Source organism: Lissotriton helveticus, chromosome 5_1, assembly GCF_964261635.1.
Source record: "Lissotriton helveticus chromosome 5_1, aLisHel1.1, whole genome shotgun sequence".
Taxonomy (NCBI): Eukaryota; Metazoa; Chordata; class Amphibia; order Caudata; family Salamandridae; genus Lissotriton; species Lissotriton helveticus.
In genome coordinates, this window is record NC_136065.1 from 2,028,730,348 (window position 1) to 2,028,749,608 (window position 19,261).

The window sequence follows — 19,261 nt, forward strand, 5'->3', positions numbered from 1 at the left end:
GGCTGCTTCTCAGAACCTTCCCATCTAACTGGTTGTCTTTGAAAGGGGTGGAACCAATATAATCTCAAATTCAAACCATCAGCTGATCCCTCTCGGGGAATACTTGTAAAAGACATAAGTAAACATCTGGACTCTCTCTGAACCGTTCCAGACTGAGGCTCAATTGAAAAATCATTCTGTAGACACAGAGTATCTAAATAATTGTGTCCAGTCTTGTGACTTCAATTGATACTGAAGCCCGGGAAGGTTGCATGACCACCCTACAAAGATATTTCTTATTTGGAATGAACCTGCTGGAAGAGTTACCCTCTGACTTCTGACCCGATCACAGTAATGAAACTCCTGCTGCATTAAGTTGATAATGCTTTCTGTACATTTTGATGGTCGCTTGTGTAAGTTGATAATGCTTTCTGTATATTTCGATGGTCGCTTGTGTATATTGGTCCTCTTAGATTTAGCTGCACCTTTGGTATGGCCATTCGTAAGGCTTTTCTTGGACATTAAAGATTCTAAATGTCTAGATAGTATTGTCTTGAGTTTTTCTGCTATTCTTGGATAAATCCCTCACAGCACATAAGGTGGGGGCCTCTTTTCTGGCCCTTGTTTCTCTCACAAAGTGTTTCATTGTTTACATTGCCTTGCATGTCATACCATTAATTATATTTAAAGATCTTCTCACTCTCTTGAGCATTTCACAAAATAAGCTGTGGATGGCTCTTAATCATCTCAAACTAAACCTACAAATAAATGTATACTTGTTCGTCTCTTACTCGACTCACCTCATTCAGCGAAGCTTCCTTTCCAAACATGCCTTGTCTACCTCTCCAACTTGGATTGTAAACTCCACATCATTTAATATAAGTAACATGGCTCATTCCTTCAAGATATTATGGTCACTATGTCTGGATGAGCGGTAATGGGACATCTACCAGACACAGGTCAAGTGATGGTTTTCCTGATGACTAGCCACCACCTGCTCTATCACTGGGAAACCTCTGGTGGACATGTCAGAGGTATTACCTGGAGCTTTCACACACTACTCTCCCTAATAGGCAAACAAAGGTGATCACCACAGTTCTGTGCTTCCTGTGTATGGAAGGCTCTTGGCTGTGTGCCTGTGTGTAAGATGCTGATACCGTGTGACACACGGTGGCACTATGTAAGTTGGTAGATCTGGAGTTAATGGCGTCAGTGGGAGGGCTGTCCTTACATGCACACATAAAGTGGCATCTGACAGCAAAAAACATGTTTGGATGAAATGAGGACTACAGAGCCCTTCAGGGGTTCATGTGATATTTGAGAGATGGTTTTCTGATTACATTTTTAAACATGTGGTGAAAGCCAGTAACTCAGTGCTCCTGTTCACAAACACCCTCCGCTCAGGGGGGCGGTTCTTTCCGCCCCCTCTTGATTCAGTTGTAAACTATAAAAACCTGTGCACTATAATAACCTGCTACTTACAGACTACAATACTAATACTGCACATGAAGTGCCTTCTGATGATTATTATGCACCTTTATGATTACTGCGATGAAACGGGGATGCCATAAGCCGAGGGTGGGGCCTCAGGATAGAAGGAAGCTCCCTTGCTGCTGCTGGGACCGGCTGAGTATGAGTGATGTGTTTATTGTGCATGGGTGATCTCTGACCTCTGGTCTCTGCTTCTCTCTGTTTTGCAGCTGCGGTGACCCTGGATCCTGACACTGCTCAGCGGAGCCTCGTCCTGTCTGAGCACGGAAGGAGCGTGAGAGATGGAGGCAGAGAACAGGATCTGCCCGACACGCCCCAGAGATTCACTAAACACCTCATTGTCCTGGGGAGAGAGAGGCTGAGCTCCGGGAGGCATTACTGGGAGGTGGAGGTGGGGGACAAGACGGAGTGGGACCTGGGTGTGTGTGACGAGGCTGTGAGTAGGAAGGGGATGATGATCACAGCAGCACCTGAGGATGGATACTGGAGAATGCTGCTCAGAGATGGTATATATAAAGCTGCCACCTCCCCCTCCACCCTCCTGACCCCCCCTGCGCCCCCCTGGGCTGTGGGTCTCTTCCTGGACTATGAGGCGGGCAGGCTCTCGCTGTACAATGTGGATGACCGGTCTCTGCTCTTCACCTTCTCCGGGGCCTCCTTCCCCCCCACCCTGCGGCCCTTCTTCAGTCCAGGACTCAACGAGGGAGGGGTGAATCCGGGGGCGCTGCGGATCCGGCCGGTGACACAAGAGTGAGAGCAGCCCTCAGCAGCAGCGGTGGGTGAAAATGTATTCGGGCCTTCACTGCCCTCACTGCAACTCACCGCGTGCAGTTCAGCCCGTGCCCAATCAACCTTCCCCCTCCGCCACATACTGTTTCTCTGCAATGGTAAGCTTGTAGACAGTCTAATTAGAACAGCAGTGCAGTTTCTATATCTGTCTCTGCACTCCCAGCATCCACTAAAGGTGAAAACGGCAAAGGATTTGTTTCAGATCAGTGCGATGCAGGGCCGGTGTTGCGTTACCCCTTTGTAATTGGGCGTGTTGCTGAGCACTGGCCGGTAAGTGCAAAATATAGCTTCCTGCCGACACCCCGGGATACCGCTCTCTGCCCAGTCAGGGACAGTGCTGGGAGTTAGGATACTGCCCACATTTTTCAGGGCCTAGTTCAATGAAGCCCACACTCCATATTCCACTCCTGTATCAGGAAGGACTGAACAATAAACTTTTACCCCTATCATGTCTGTCTTTCTGATTTGGAAATTGTCTTGACACTGACCAGAACATCTCAATAGAATGGAACCAGTTGTGCCTTGTTTCCTTTATCAGTTTTAATAAAAAAAAAAAAAAAAAATCTTCCATAAAACACCATGTCAGTTACTTTTTAAAATCATTCATTGAGCAGTTCCATATGGAAATTTTTTAAAATGAACCTTTTTTATCTGTTCAATCGTACTTTACCACCTTCTGCTCAAGTGAGGATTGTAGTCAGGAGTATATTTTGGGGGGGCAGGAGCATGCCCCCCCACCCCCTTAGAAATGACATGCAAGGATTATATTTTGTCTCCCGCTGACTCTGTCTCTCTTCCTATACATCTCACCGTCATTCATCTTCCTTTACTTTCTTGGACTATGTGTTTCCTTTTCTCTCTCACCTGTGTTTGCCTTTACTTAACCTTTCTCCTCCCATTTCACCCGGTGTTACTCCTTTCTACCTCACCACTCCTCCCCCACCGCTCCAGGCCGTGGTATTCTCTCCCCACTCCCCTCTTCTGTCCCTCTTCCCCTCCCTTGTTGTTCTAGACTTGACTCTTCTAAAGCACTCACATTCATTTATTTGCAGCCAGGTTACCATTATATAGTGTTGTATTAAGTATCAAGGTCACAAATGTCAGCCTGTGTGTTTACATACAGTCCAGGGAGGCATCCATAGGCACTTGCTGGTTTACTACTCCTACCTCCACTTCTGCTGCTTTGATGATATGTTGCTAGTTCATAAAGTGGAGTTCACATAAGTGTGGATAAATATTTAAGCTTTATTTATTTATTTATTTTAAAGGTTTTATATAGCGCTGGCTAGACCCGGAGGTATCAGAGCGCTTTACATGAGCATCAGATCATAGTTACAGGTTACATCGTTACAAAGGTTACACAGTTATAAGAGTATGGCAACATATTTACTTGTAAGGTCCAGATAAACAATAAGCGCAACTACGTAAGGGGAAAAGCAAGCAAGGGGAGAGCTTCAGGGGAGGGGGTAGGAGCTGGGGAAGTAGACAGATAATGAAGGCGGAAAAGAGGAGGGGAGGGTGAGAGACAAAGCATGGAAAGAGGAGGGGAAGGGCGATGGGGAGACAAACCGGTAGACGAGTCAAGGCAAACGTCCAAAGTCCAGTAGCTGTGATCCCAGGGGAAGTGGTATCACTTCCCTATCTCTGTTGCTGGAGGCTCCCTTTACGCAGTGCGTTACAAAAAGGGGGGTTGAACCCATGCAGTCACGGGGACCTGGGCGCTATGTGATACATGTAAATAGGGGGTCCCCCACAGGAAGGGTGTATTGTACTCGCTACACACACTAACAATGCTTCAATGGCTAACAAAAACCAAGTCAAAACAGAAAATCAACAATTTCAAAAATTTCAAAAGTATTGCAATTTATTTACAACACCCGACAACTACAATAATAGAATTACTTCATATTACTTCATATTAGATGAATAGCCCCAGAGAGGAGGAAGGAAGGAAGGGGGATGCTCAAGGGTGTGAAAGTTGAAGGAATAGGCACAGTTAATCAAAGAAACACAATTATTGATACCACAATCAATAGGGAATCAAACATTTCAAATACAAAAGCCGAAATTTATGGCCTCCATTGATAAATTAATACAAAAAGACATTCTACGGTCACGGACTGTGAAGGAAACTGTCTGGGGCATGTGCCGGATGTCCAAAAGAAAAGAGCCGTCGACGTTTCGACCCCTATCTGTAGGTTAAGTTAGATCCTTAGGCGGGGTCTTCATCAGGACATACAGGGGGGGGGGCAATTGTATCATGGAAATTAGGCCTGGAAAGCTCTAATGCAGGAACTAGACTTGACCGCTCAAAGTAGTGGTCAATCTCAACGATACAGATTCGCAAAGCAAACTCCACTCATTCATCCGAATGGTGAGTTTATATCAGATCGCGGTTTTCACTCGCCGTCTGAAGGGTGTGTCCCAGCATGATGGATAAGGAACGGGCGCAATCTCAACAGTTATGATCTTTAGTCATAAAAGTACACCAATCCAAGTGACTTGGTGTGCCGTGAGCGGTGCCTCGATAATTGGATTGAATCGTTACCATCACGGAGCTTTTGCCTGATCTTAGATTTGCCTTTTCAAACCGTGCCGGCTGCGGAGTGTCTGCCGTGCTGTGCCGTTTTTCCAATTTGGAGTGATCGCCCTACTGCATTGACGCTTTAGGAACTAGCTGCCCTTCCTCTATTCACAATTGGAAGTCGAGGATCGTGGTGGCCTAATTTCCATTCAAGTAAATTGGTGTACTTTTATGACTAAAGATCATAACTGTTGATTGCGCCCGTTCCTTATCCATCATGCTGGGACACACCCTTCAGACGGCGAGTGAAAACCGCGATCTCATATAACCTCACCATTCGGATGAATGAGTGGAGTTTGCTTTGCGAATCTGTATCGTTGAGATTGACCACTACTTTGAGCGGTCAAGTCTAGTTCCTGCATTAGAGCTTTCCAGGCCTAATTTCCATGATACAATTGCCCCACACCCCCCCTTGTATGTCCTGATGAAGACCCCGCCTAAGGATCTAACTTAACCTACAGATAGGGGTCAAAACGTCGACGGCTCTTTTCTTTTGGACATCCGGCACATGCCCCTGACAGTTTCCTTCACAGTCCGTGACCGTAGAATGTCTTTTTGTATTAATTTATCAATGGAGGCCATAAATTTCGGCTTTTGTATTTGAAATGTTTGATTCCCTATTGATTGTGGTATCAATAATTGTGTTTCTTTGATTAACTGTGCCTATTACTTCAACTTTCACACCCTTGAGCATCCCCCTTCCTTCCTTCCTCCCCTCTGGGGCTATTCATCTAATATGAAGTAATATGAAGTAATTCTATTATTGTAGTTGTCGGGTGTTGTAAATAAATTGCAATACTTTTGAAATTTTTGAAATTGTTGATTTTTTGTTTTGACTTGGTTTTTGTTAGCCATTGAAGCATTGTTAGTGTGTGTAGCGAGTACAATACACCCTTCCTGCGGGGACCCCCTATTTACATGTATCCCTTTACGCAGTGGACTCTCTCAGTGGAGAAGTGTGGCTCACTGGTTAGAGGAGGCAGACCTGGAAGCAGAGGTCAGCCCGGGACCAGGGTTCAATTCCCGGCTCGGCGGGGTCTTGAGTCCTAAAATGGATTCACGGGTTCACACTCTGCGACTCTGGGCAATAGCTTGCTTAATCTCCACAACGGCCCCTCGCGGCGGGATGCCTGGCTTTCACCTTGCGGATACCCTGCCGGGGTTATCTCACAGGGGAATACCAGGACGGGTTCCCTAAGCAAGCGCTTAGAAACCGCTCGGTGATTTTTTGCGCTATATAAATTCCTGTACATTTACATTTACATTTCTGAGACTCCAAGGCCTACATACTGGATCCTTCCCCAAAAAGGGGCGAGGGAGTGCTTTGGCAAGGGGTGCCATACCATACCTCAAGTGTGAGTGGCTCCCTTGGCGCAGTGGACTCTCTCAGCGGGTTCGCTGAGACTCCAGAGTATAAATATTGGATCTTTCCCCAACAAGGGGATAAGGAGTGCTTAGTCAAAGGGCACAAAGGACAGGGGGCTAGGCAGAGTAGCAGGCAATAGGAGAGGGGATAGGAGCCAGGAAAGTAGACAAAGAGAGAAAGGGTACTAAATGGGAACATATTTAATTAATTAGTTATATAGAGCGCTGGCCAGACCCAAAGGAATCTGAGCGCTTTACATGAGGAACAATAATGCTGCAATTTACATCAGTTAAAAGTTACATAATTATCAAGAAAAGCATTTAAAGAACGTAGGGGACAAGGTGGACGAAGCAAGGAATTGTAAGGGGAACATAGGGGGCAAGGTGGATGGAGCAAAGAAGGGTAAGGGGCAGATTTGAAGGCATCAAGAGAAGCGCTGATGTTGGCTTTAATGTTGTCGCGCAGCTCTCTTTTAAAGTCCCCGAGTGTGGCCAGGAGATCATCGCGGGTCAGCCCCATATTCTCCTTTGGCTGTTTATGCCCTAGTTCTTGTTCGTCTCCTGTGTTAGAGTTTCCAAAGTAGCTGAAGACCTTATGGCTGCGGTCGCCCACACAGTGGTCCCGTGGTGTGGTCAGGCTTTGGTCGCCTCAGTGGCCCAGCAACCCCCCACACCAACCAATAATGTGCTGATGGACATGTCCGGGCCAGTCTCATCATCGGCAAGAAAACAGTTTCTCAAGGATGTTCCAGGCCCTGCAATAAACTGTTTTGGAGTCCCCTGCTACAGAATCTGGCCTATAAAACCACATAAGCCCAGAGCTCAGACCCCGGATCACCGCTGGTGGGCTCCGGTTCAGTTTGGGCGCTCATGCAGCAATTCAGGCACCCTGCGTGTTCACTTCACCTCGGCCACTTTCCCCTCCAATATGGTGAAGTCGGGGGGTGGGCACGCTCACCGTTCCTCAATTGTGCCCATGTTCTTCTGAGATTTCTCCGGGCAGGCAGAGACTAGTCTCTTCTCCGGTCACGAGCACCGCCACCCTCCTCTTGCGGGCCTCGATTACCAGACAATCTCAGAGAGAGGCAGCTCTACAGGTCTGCAGCACTCGTCCAGGGCCCTCCTCCTGTGTCTGCACCAGTGCGACCGGCAGAGGGCACCCAGGACTCCCGCCTCCACCTTGCGGTCCCCTCTGCCTCCGCTTACAGCAACTTTGGTGCCGAGCGGAGCTAATCTTTCTCCGCTCCCAGCCGCCCATGCCCCTCTTGATCCGCTGTGGGTTCAGCTCACCACCCTTTAATATTATGGTAGGACACACTATATAAGGCAGGTGCGTGCATAGGTACATACTCCTGATTACCCTGTTACTGCACTACTCAAACTCAAATAGGTTCCAGTGGCACAATGCAGAATGATGGGGCCCCCTGCAGAATGTGGTGAGGGTCCTATGTGTCTCAGATATACCTTGACATTAGGCTGAATAGGGGCTCCCTGTAGGGTTAGGGGCCCCTTGAAGACATTGCTGCACCCTGGCTTTGCAGCCACCACAGGGCTCTGCATTACTGCTGTCATTGGTTGTAAAACACCAAAGTGACCTGGCATGCGAGGTCACCGTAACAGCTACTGCACAGCTTCACTCCTCCCACATTAACACTCCTTTCACGGCAGCCACCTCCTGACTTACGAGGGTCACTGAATGGAATATGCACACTCAACAGCCCAACCAGTGCAACAGCTGTCTCCTTGCATCGGGAGTTCAACATGCTGTGCTTCAACCGAAACTCGCTCCCTCCAACAAGATCTCACAGGGCACACTGGTCCTGGCAAGCAGGCAGGTGCTAGTTCTCCAGGCTCCAGAGCAGGTGGTCTTGGTTCCCTGGGTGATATACCCTCACCTAGCAGGGAGTCTAGCAAGCCTTGGCCTCTATACCTGGCCACGGGCAGAAGTCTTGCAGCGCTTTCTCTCCTCACAAGGCCTGTTTGGCTGCTTGGCAGATGACCAATTTTGGGGTCTCAGCTGCTGCTTATAGTCAATTTCCAGACTCCAAATGTGATTTAGTGCCTTGGTCTTTGAAGCTTTATGCTGGGGTTATGCTACTCTTGAAGTGTACACTTTTATCTCTCTTATTCCTCTTAAAAGACTGCCTGTAGAAGCAGGAGAGATTCTGAAGCCGATAGTCCCACTACACAGACCATGGGAGTGACTAGATTTCACACCTGGATTTCGGCCACAGGGATAGGTGCATGAAAAGGTTAATCCTGGGCTCCCAGCCCTACTCTTTATGATTATCTTATCAACACCATTCTTCCTGAGATGTGTCCAGGTCCTTTACTTGCGATCTTTCACTAAATCAGAGAGCACCCTCTGAGGTGTACCTAGGGAGCCTAGCTCTTCCTTCCCCAGTACTGTAAGCTTTGTGTGTTTTGCCGTCTTGCAAACACACACTGACAGTAACCTGACAGTAACTGTTCAGACCTAACCATTCTACCGAGACCACCCTTATAGGTGTCACAGAGTACATCAAATTGACAATAACAAGGCAGTGCTGCTTGTTTTGATGGATTTGACAGCCGCCTTTGAAACGGTGTCTCACCAGAAGCTAGTTCATAGACTAAGAGAGAACGGTATTCAGGGACAGGCGCCAAAATGGCTTGCAAACTTACTGGACCAGCGCACTCATACTGTGAACCTGGGTCCATTTATTTTTATCTTATCTTATCAAGAATTTATAGAGCGCACGTTCACCCAAGGGTTTCATGGCGCTTACTGATATACTCTGGGAAATTACTGCTCAGAGGCTGAGAGGGATTAAGCCAATGCATGGGCAAACAGCCATGTCTTGAGGAGTCGCCTGAACTGGAGAATAGTGACACAGGAGCGAATTTCCCAGGTAAGAGAGTTCCACAGTTTAGTGGCAAGAGTTGCAAACCTGCGTCCTCCTTTGCGTTGGAATTTATAACGGGGGACAATCAGAAGAGTTTGTGATGCAGATCGTAGGTTGCGCGAAGGAGTATACTTGGGCAAAAGTTCTTGCATGAATTTAGGGCTGCGTGTATGGAGGGACTTAAACGTCATAGGCTTTAAAGAGTATGCGCTGTGTAATAGGAAGCCAATAAAGTTGCTTCAACAGTGGTCTTGCAGATTGCCAACGCGGGAGACGGTAAATAAGTCTGGCTGCATGATTTTGAGCCATTTGGAGGCGTTTACTGAGAGTAGCCGGAAGACCCAGGTAGATGGCATTGGCGTAGTCTAGATGCGACAGCACCAGGGCCATCACCACTTGGGTCAGAGCAGATTGAGTGAGCATCCGTCTAATCTTCCTTATTTTCCGAAGTTGGAAGAAACACGATGATACCACGGAGTTAACTTGAGGTCTCAGTGATAGTTCTTCATCAATAAGGACCCCTAAACTTTTGACAGAGCTGAAAGGAATGGGGGGAAGGCCCAGATTTGAAGGCCAATAATGTGGGCCCCAAAAGATCTTACTTTTGCCAAAGAGAACAGCTCTGTCTTCTCGGGTTCAACTTCAGTTGATTACCGTCCATCCACTGGCGTATAAAGAGCATGGTGGACTGAAATTGGTGGACAGATTCTGGGGAGTCATCGATAGTAACTTTAAAAGTTTTTAGGGAGTGAAGCAAGGGAAGCATATAAATGTTGAACAAAATGGGTGATAGGGAGGAGCCCTGAGGAACCCCACAGGTGGTAAGAAGTTTGGAGGATGAAAAAGGTGGTAGAGCGACGGCTTGAGAGCGGTCACAAAGAAAGGATCTGATCCAGTCATGTGCGAGGCCGCATATGCCGGCTAGTTTGACACGGTCGAGCAGAATATCATGGTCGACCGTGTCAAACGCAGCCAACAGATCAAGCAGGACCAGGGCCTGAGGAGTGCCCAAGTCTGCATTGTGATTCATAAAGGGGTGGTGATGGACAGAGTATCTGAATTAAGCAGAACACTCCTACCCAGTCAAGAGATCAGGGCTTGATCCATCAGCGTTTTTTAGCTCACTGCACCATCCCAGCTCAGAACCTGGCTACATGCAAATTAGTCAGACCCTGGCCCAGTGCATCATGGGAACAAGGCAGACCAAACTACCAAGCCAATTCTTTACTGGAAAGGAAACAAGCTTCCGGGGACCGGTTTCTGGCATTACAGCCATCTTCGGCCCGGCTTGCTTGAATCCTGATGGTGCAGTGAGCAAGGGACTCACATCTGAGCATACCCTTCCACACTTGTGGTGGCCAAAACGATTCATAAAGGGGGTGGTGATGGACAGAGTATCTGAATTAAGCAGAACACTCCTACGCAGTCAAGAGATCAGGGCTTGATCCATCACTGTTTTTTAGCTCACTGCACCATCCCAGCTCAGAACCTGGCTACATGCAAATTAGTCAGACCCTGGCCCAGTGCATCATGGGAACAAGGCAGACCAAACTACCAAGCCAATTCTTTACTGGAAAGGAAACAAGCTTCCGGGGACCGGTTTCTGGCATTACAGCCGTCTTCGGCCCGCCTTGCTTGAATCCTGATGGTGCAGTGAGCAAGGGACTCACATCTGAGCATACCCTTCCACACTTGTGGTGGCCAAAACGATTCATAAAGGGGGTGGTGATGGACAGAGTATCTGAATTAAGCAGAACACTCCTACCCAGTCAAGAGATCAGGGCTTGATCCATCACCGTTTTTTAGCTCACTGCACCATCCCAGCTCAGAACCTGGCTACATGCAAATTAGTCAGACCCTGGCCCAGTGCATCATGGGAACAAGGCAGACCAAACTACCAAGCCAATTCTTTATTGGAAAGGAAACAAGCTTCCGGGGACCGGTTTCTGGCATTACAGCCGTCTTCGGCCCGGCTTGCTTGAATCCTGATGGTGCAGTGAGCAAGGGACTCACATCTGAGCATACCCTTCCACACTTGTGGTGGCCAAAACGATTCATAAAGGGGGTGGTGATGGACAGAGTATCTGAATTAAGCAGAACACTCCTACCCAGTCAAGAGATCAGGGCTTGATCCATCACCGTTTTTTCGCTCACTGCACCATCCCAGCTCAGAACCTGGCTACATGCAAATTAGTCAGACCCTGGCCCAGTGCATCATGGGAACAAGGCAGACCAAACTACCAAGCCAATTCTTTACTGGAAAGGAAACAAGCTTCCGGGGACCGGTTTCTGGCATTACAGCCGTCTTCGGCCCGGCTTGCTTGAATCCTGATGGTGCAGTGAGCAAGGGACTCACATCTGAGCATACCCTTCCACACTTGTGGTGGCCAAAACGATTCATAAAGGGGGTGGTGATGGACAGAGTATCTGAATTAAGCAGAACACTCCTACCCAGTCAAGAGATCAGGGCTTGATCCATCACCGTTTTTTAGCTCACTGCACCATCCCAGCTCAGAACCTGGCTACATGCAAATTAGTCAGACCCTGGCCCAGTGCATCATGGGAACAAGGCAGACCAAACTACCAAGCCAATTCTTTATTGGAAAGGAAACAAGCTTCCGGGGACCGGTTTCTGGCATTACAGCCGTCTTCGGCCCGGCTTGCTTGAATCCTGATGGTGCAGTGAGCAAAGGACTCACATCTGAGCATACCCTTCCACACTTGTGGTGGCCAAAACGATTCATAAAGGGGGTGGTGATGGACAGAGTATCTGAATTAAGCAGAACACTCCTACCCAGTCAAGAGATCAGGGCTTGATCCATCACCGTTTTTTAGCTCACTGCACCATCCCAGCTCTGAACCTGGCTACATGCAAATTAGTCAGACCCTGGCCCAGTGCATCATGGGAACAAGGCAGACCAAACAACCAAGCCAATTCTTTACTGGAAAGGAAACAAGCTTCCGGGGACCGGTTTCTGGCATTACAGCCGTCTTCGGCCCGGCTTGCTTGAATCCTGATGGTGCAGTGAGCAAGGGACTCACATCTGAGCATACCCTTCCACACTTGTGGTGGCCAAAACGATTCATAAAGGGGGTGGTGATGGACAGAGTATCTGAATTAAGCAGAACACTCCTACCCAGTCAAGAGATCAGGGCTTGATCCATCACGGTATTTTAGCTCACTGCACCATCCCAGCTCAGAACCTGGCTACATGCAAATTAGTCAGACCCTGGCCCAGTGCATCATGGGAACAAGGCAGACCAAACTACCAAGCCAATTCTTTACTGGAAAGGAAACAAGCTTCCGGGGACCGGTTTCTGGCATTACAGCCGTCTTCGGCCCGGCTTGCTTGAATCCTGATGGTGCAGAGAGCAAGGGACTTGCATCTGAGCATACCCTTCCACACTTGTGGTGGCCAAAACGATTCATAAAGGGGGTGGTGATGGACAGAGTATCTGAATTAAGCAGAACACTCCTACCCAGTCAAGAGATCAGGGCTTGATCCATCACCGTTTTTTAGCTCACTGCACCATCCCAGCTCAGAACCTGGCTACATGCAGATTAGTCAGACCCTGGCCCAGTGCATCATGGGAACAAGGCAGACCAAACTACCAAGCCAATTCTTTACTGGAAAGGGAACAAGCTTCCGGGGAACGGTTTCTGGCATTACAGCCGTCTTCGGCCCGGCTTGCTTGAATCCTGATGGTGCAGTGAGCAAGGGACTCACATCTGAGCATACCCTTCCACACTTGTGGTGGCCAAAACGATTCATAAAGGGGGTGGTGATGGACAGAGTATCTGAATTAAGCAGAACACTCCTACCCAGTCAAGAGATCAGGGCTTGATCCATCACCGTTTTTTAGCTCACTGCACCATCCCAGCTCAGAACCTGGCTACATGCAAATTAGTCAGACCCTGGCCCAGTGCATCATGGGAACAAGGCAGACCAAACTACCAAGCCAATTCTTTATTGGAAAGGAAACAAGCTTCCGGGGACCGGTTTCTGGCATTACAGCCGTCTTCGGCCCGGCTTGCTTGAATCCTGATGGTGCAGTGAGCAAAGGACTCACATCTGAGCATACCCTTCCACACTTGTGGTGGCCAAAACGATTCATAAAGGGGGTGGTGATGGACAGAGTATCTGAATTAAGCAGAACACTCCTACCCAGTCAAGAGATCAGGGCTTGATCCATCACCGTTTTTTAGCTCACTGCACCATCCCAGCTCTGAACCTGGCTACATGCAAATTAGTCAGACCCTGGCCCAGTGCATCATGGGAACAAGGCAGACCAAACTACCAAGCCAATTCTTTACTGGAAAGGAAACAAGCTTCCGGGGACCGGTTTCTGGCATTACAGCCGTCTTCGGCCCGGCTTGCTTGAATCCTGATGGTGCAGTGAGCAAGGGACTCACATCTGAGCATACCCTTCCACACTTGTGGTGGCCAAAACGATTCATAAAGGGGGTGGTGATGGACAGAGTATCTGAATTAAGCAGAACACTCCTACCCAGTCAAGAGATCAGGGCTTGATCCATCACGGTATTTTAGCTCACTGCACCATCCCAGCTCAGAACCTGGCTACATGCAAATTAGTCAGACCCTGGCCCAGTGCATCATGGGAACAAGGCAGACCAAACTACCAAGCCAATTCTTTACTGGAAAGGAAACAAGCTTCCGGGGACCGGTTTCTGGCATTACAGCCGTCTTCGGCCCGGCTTGCTTGAATCCTGATGGTGCAGAGAGCAAGGGACTCGCATCTGAGCATACCCTTCCACACTTGTGGTGGCCAAAACGATTCATAAAGGGGGTGGTGATGGACAGAGTATCTGAATTAAGCAGAACACTCCTACCCAGTCAAGAGATCAGGGCTTGATCCATCACCGTTTTTTAGCTCACTGCACCATCCCAGCTCAGAACCTGGCTACATGCAGATTAGTCAGACCCTGGCCCAGTGCATCATGGGAACAAGGCAGACCAAACTACCAAGCCAATTCTTTACTGGAAAGGGAACAAGCTTCCGGGGAACGGTTTCTGGCATTACAGCCGTCTTCGGCCCGGCTTGCTTGAATCCTGATGGTGCAGTGAGCAAGGGACTCACATCTGAGCATACCCTTCCACACTTGTGGTGGCCAAAATGATTTGCCAGAAACCGGTCCCCGGAAGCTTGTTTCCTTTCCAGTAAAGAATTGGCTTGGTAGTTTGGTCTACCCTGTTCCCAGTGCAGGACAGACTAATTTGCATGTAGCCAGGTTCTGAACTGGGATGGTGCAGTGAGCTAAAAAACGGTGATGGATCAAGCCCTGATCTTTCGACTGGGTAGGAGTGTTCTGCTTAATTCAGATGCTCTGTCCATCACCACCCCCTTTATGAATCAAGTCTGCATTGTGGCGTAGGGAATCTAGGACTGCAGTAATGACCGCCTCAGTTGAATGCGCCTGACGAAAACCGGCTTGTGCAGGGTCCAAAATGACTGTTCAATGAAGCTAGACAAATGAGATGTAACGTGGGCTTCAAGTACTTTAGCTAAATATGGTAACAAAGATATTGGCCTGTAGTTAGATAGGGTAGTGGGTTCCATGCCTGATTTTTTTTGCAAAGGCATTACCACTGCCTCCTTAAAAGAAATAGGTACTACACCTTGATTTATCGAAGAATTAAGGATAGCCAATATGGGAAGAGGAAAGTCAGTGATTACATTTTTTAGGACGTGAGGGGGGCAGCAGTCTCGTGGAGATCCCGATTTAATTCTTGCCGTAAGGACGCACAAGGACGGGACGTCCAACACGAAAACGATCAAGGGAGAATTTATTGGGGGTATGAGTGAAATCAGGGGACACAGGGCAGGTAGGTAGGATAATGGACTTTATAAGTGTAATTTTATCCAGGAAATACTGGTTGAGGGTGTTACAAAATTCTTGAGTGATTATAGGTTTAGGCTGAGTTCTGGCAGGGTTCGATAGTTTATCAACGATCGAAAAAATTTCCTTAGATTTATTATTGGACTTTTCAATTGCATTAGAAAAGAATTCAGTTTTTGCTAGGAAAATGGCTTTCATATAGACGGAGCGGGCAACTACATAATCAGTCTTTCTGAGAGGGTCATAGTTCCTTCTCCACTCGCGTTCTTTTTGGCGAACAATTCGTTTTTTTGCCCTAAGGTCTGGAGAGAACCATTTGTGCGCGTCAGATTGACGCAGAGTCCTCAGTTTTTTCAAAGGGGCGTGTGTATCACTAGCTTTAGAGAGCCATTCAGAAATGTTGGCTACGGAATGGTTAAGATCAGTATTGCACGCCGGGACTGAGTTCTTCAGGCTCTCCAGAAAGGCTGGCAAGTTGAGAGAGCCCCACTTCCTAATAAAACCTTCTCTGGTGTCTTGATTTACCGGGGGATTAGGAACGAAGATGTGAAATTTGACTAGAAAATTATCAGACCATATGCATGGAGAGATAGTAGGGGGCGAAATACTAAGATTGGCGCTCCAGATCTGATCCAACGTGTGCCCTTTGATGTGGGTCGCAGAATTAATATGGTGGCAGAAATTGAGCCCTGTGAGAAGATCCATAAGCTCACTTGCCAGTGGGCCGCCAGAAATGCTGTTTTTTTCTTGCACCCTGAAGCTCACTGAAGGGGTACCCCAGGGCTCCTGCCTTAGCCCCACCCTGTTTAGTGTGTATGTGGCCCCCCTTGCAAAAATCCACAGAGACCATGGGTTCATGCCCCATTCCTTTGCAGATGATACACAATTGCTTTTATCTTTTGATAATGATAAAGCCTCGACCAAACGTCTCCGCTGAGGGCATGTTAGCAATAGCTAGGTGGATGACTGATAATGTCCTCCAGCTGAATGCTACCAAATCTGAGATTCTACTATTTAGCGCCGCTCAGAAGATCTGGTCCCCAGACTGGTGGTCCACCGAGCTGGGCTCAGCCCCCATCCCAAAGCTATGGCTAAAAATCTGGGGGTCCGACTGGATCCCTCTCTATGAGAGACCAAGTTATGGCCACCTCAGGCATCGGCAACCACACACTTATTCTTCTACGCAGAGTGTTCCAGATTCTTCCTTTATCAGTCCTCAGAACCCTGATTCAGGCTTTGGTTATAAGCCATCTTGATTACTGCAACGCTCTCCTTGCTACAGCCAATAAATCTCTTCTGAATAGAATACAGGTGATTCGGAATACAGCAGCTCACCTCGCCCTCAATATGCTTCCCAGAACATATTCTAGGCCATTGCTGAAGCAGCTGCATTGGCTTCCCATCCGCCAGAGAATTAAATTCAAAATCTGCTGTTTAGCCCACAAGACGCTTTATGGCGGTAGCCCAAGCTATCTGGCAGAAAAACATAAACTCTACCATCCTGGCAGATCTCTGTGTTCGGAGGGCAAAGGGCTGCTTGTTGTCCCACGCTTTAGAAAACTTTGAACTGGGGACAATACTTTTGCCTACTTCGCTCCGAAATACTGGAACTCTTTGCCCATTGAGCTACGTAAGTCCACCAACCTTCTTCTCTTGAGGAAACTCCTAAAGACAGAACTGTTTCATTACTAGTGGCTTTGACCTGGCATACTCTTCTTCTGCAACGCGGAGATACCTCTTCTGGGGCGATTCCAGCACTTTACAATCCTATACAAATACAGCACCCTTCATGTATAGTACTTCTTGCAAGCACACATAAACCCAGCACATGATTTCACTGGGTATGCACTGCACAGCACTACATCACTCGTGTAATGTATTCCTCTACGGTATGCATCCACCCAGTGCACACACTCATCCTGCATGCACTGAACAACATCGCTCTATCCCTTTGCTGTACCCTTTCCCAGCACACATAAATCCAGGGCAGTGTCACCAATCCTGTCTCGTGCAGCATTCTACATCTACTTGATGTAGGCCAGTGGAACTTTAAAACAGGTGACACTCCAGTGACACAGGGTAATAAGAACTTGTTCACTCCTACTGATTACTGGATGGTATGCTGACACCAACGCACAGGTGCTACTTAACTCCTCGTGAATTATTTCTAAAGACAGTGTGTGAGAAGTTGGCCTGGCCTATGCTGTCCACTATTCTAGTGGGTGCCTTGCTCCAGTCCAAACGACCCCTTCTTGATGGTAGGTTAAAGACAACATTATAGAAAGCTATCCTAGTGGTAGCTGTGGAGAGCAGCTTTCAGGCTAAGTCTTGAAAGAATGTAAGCAGCTTGTTTTACCAGTTTATAATCTCATGAAATGACCAAATGAAAGGAGAAGCACCCCAGGTATAAATATAAAATATATGTATTTATTCTAAACACATCCCTCTAGTTTCTTTATGAGGCTAGAGGCACAAGTACATAAAGTAAACGTATTTAGCACACAGTAAATTAGCACAATATATGATTAGCCCTAGGGGTGTCACAAACCATATACTAAGAAAGTGGTATAAGAACCACGACTGACATAGATACAAGGCCTAGAGCCTTTAGAACCGCTGGGGCCACCAGGAACCACCCATGGTAATGACACAGGGGACCCACGGGGACGCGTGCAGGGTCTAAACAAAGCCGCGAATTACCATTAACTTCTATGGGGAAAGTTGCAGTTTGAAAATTACAGATAAAGGACACTTAGAAGATGACTTGGAGCCAACTCCTTTAGAACTAGGCAGTTCTAGAGTCAATACCCATGGGAGCATGGGAGTACTCGAGTTACCTCACCCAGGGAAGCCGGGTGCATAGGTGTCTTTTGGTGTCTGGTTTCGTTGTCGTTTTCAATGGCGAGCTGCTGGAAAGCGCTGCAGGCAACGAAGTCGAAAGTGTCCGGGTGGATCCAAGGGTGGATCGGAGATCTGAAGAACCTGAAAGCAGAGGACAGAGTCTAGGTCACTAGCCATTGACGAGGAGGAGAAGATGCCAACCAATGTCGGGTGATTTCAGGTGACAAAAGGTGAAGCTTGACTCTTCAGCCACGAGGATCAGGAGGTGTCGACGATGACCAGGAGCTGGATTCGAGCTGTCCCACAAAGGATGTCGAGTACTGCGGTGTTGGTTTCCGGATTGGACCCAACAAGCCTTGGCAACAGTAACCCACGCGGAAAACAAACATTGGCTTTGGTGCAGACCAGCAAGGTATGAGGGACTTACCCTTTGGAGGGGAGTCAGAGCACATCTGGAGCAACCAGGAAAGCCCAAGAAACAGAAGAGCCTCGATCGGAAATGCTAGAAGCGGGCCCACGGAACACTCGTGGAGTGTAGGCCCACAATCTTCGATGCAAATGGTGCTTGGGGCTTGGACTACAAGTAGCCCAATGCACAACTTTGGGAAAGCTCGGGAAGTCGATGCACTAGCAAATGTGCATGGTGTCCAGGGGTTCCGGTTCCACGTCACTCGTGAGGGCTGCGGGTCTCAGCTTTGCTGGGATCTCTGGTCGGCCTCGGAGAAGTCTGGAAGTCTGGGTCCTGTGTCGCAAATCCGGCGGGAGCCTTAGCAATGCAGACCAGCAAGATGCTTTTTTGGTGCCTGTTTGAACAGGGGAGTCACTCCTTGACCCCAAGGGAGATTCTTCTGTCTTCTAGTCGAAACAGAATATCGAAGTTCCAGGATATATGTTGCAGAGTTTCGTCCAGGGGAATTTAAAGTCCCAAGGACTGGGTTCCTGTACTTATACTAAGTTTAGGGATTGGACTTACTCTAGGGTCCCACCTATGGGAGGACCCAGGGTGAGAGTGGTTACACCCCTTTCCCTTTGTCCAGTTTCGCGCCAGAGCAGGGGCTGAGTGCCCCTACAACCGGCTTAAACTGGGGTATGCACAGGGACACCAAGTGTGCCCACTGTCGAAAAAAGCATTCTATGAATGCACCTACCCAGCCCCAATACACTAAAGCCTGTCTGGGAGGTGGTTACACCTCCCTGTGACAGGAAACCTATAGTCCAGGCCTCCCCTGCTGGTGTTTCGTACAGCAGTATGAGGTCAGACTCGTGTCTGTGGCTGCAGCATCCATTTTGTGCTGCCAGGGCTCTTTAAAACTATTACCAGTTAAGTGTTTGCATGTCTTCTCCCTCTAGAAGAGTGGAATTCTTCCCCCGCAGCCAGGACTGGTGGGGGGGGTGAGGGGGGTAGGTTTCCAAAGTGTTTGACACCAAACACGACATGTTTCCATGCAGCCATTCCAAAGTTAGCAT

General features: G+C 48.2%; 1 protein-coding gene across 3 annotated transcripts in view; it reads left to right on the forward strand.

Moving 5' to 3' along the window:
• Positions 1-2,834, forward strand: part of LOC144756205 (E3 ubiquitin-protein ligase TRIM39-like) — a 216,783-nt gene extending 213,949 nt beyond the window's left edge. For 2 of the 3 annotated variants that reach the window (XM_078645817.1, XM_078645815.1), the window contains one exon: positions 1,680-2,358. In XM_078645817.1, the coding sequence (XP_078501943.1) occupies positions 1,680-2,224 (545 nt within the window). In that variant the 3' untranslated portion in view covers positions 2,225-2,358. Of the gene's footprint in view, positions 1-1,679; positions 2,359-2,546 lie in introns of those variants that run through there. The other variant, XM_078645814.1, reaches the window with a different exon arrangement.
• The last annotated feature ends 16,427 nt before the right edge of the window (positions 2,835-19,261 follow it).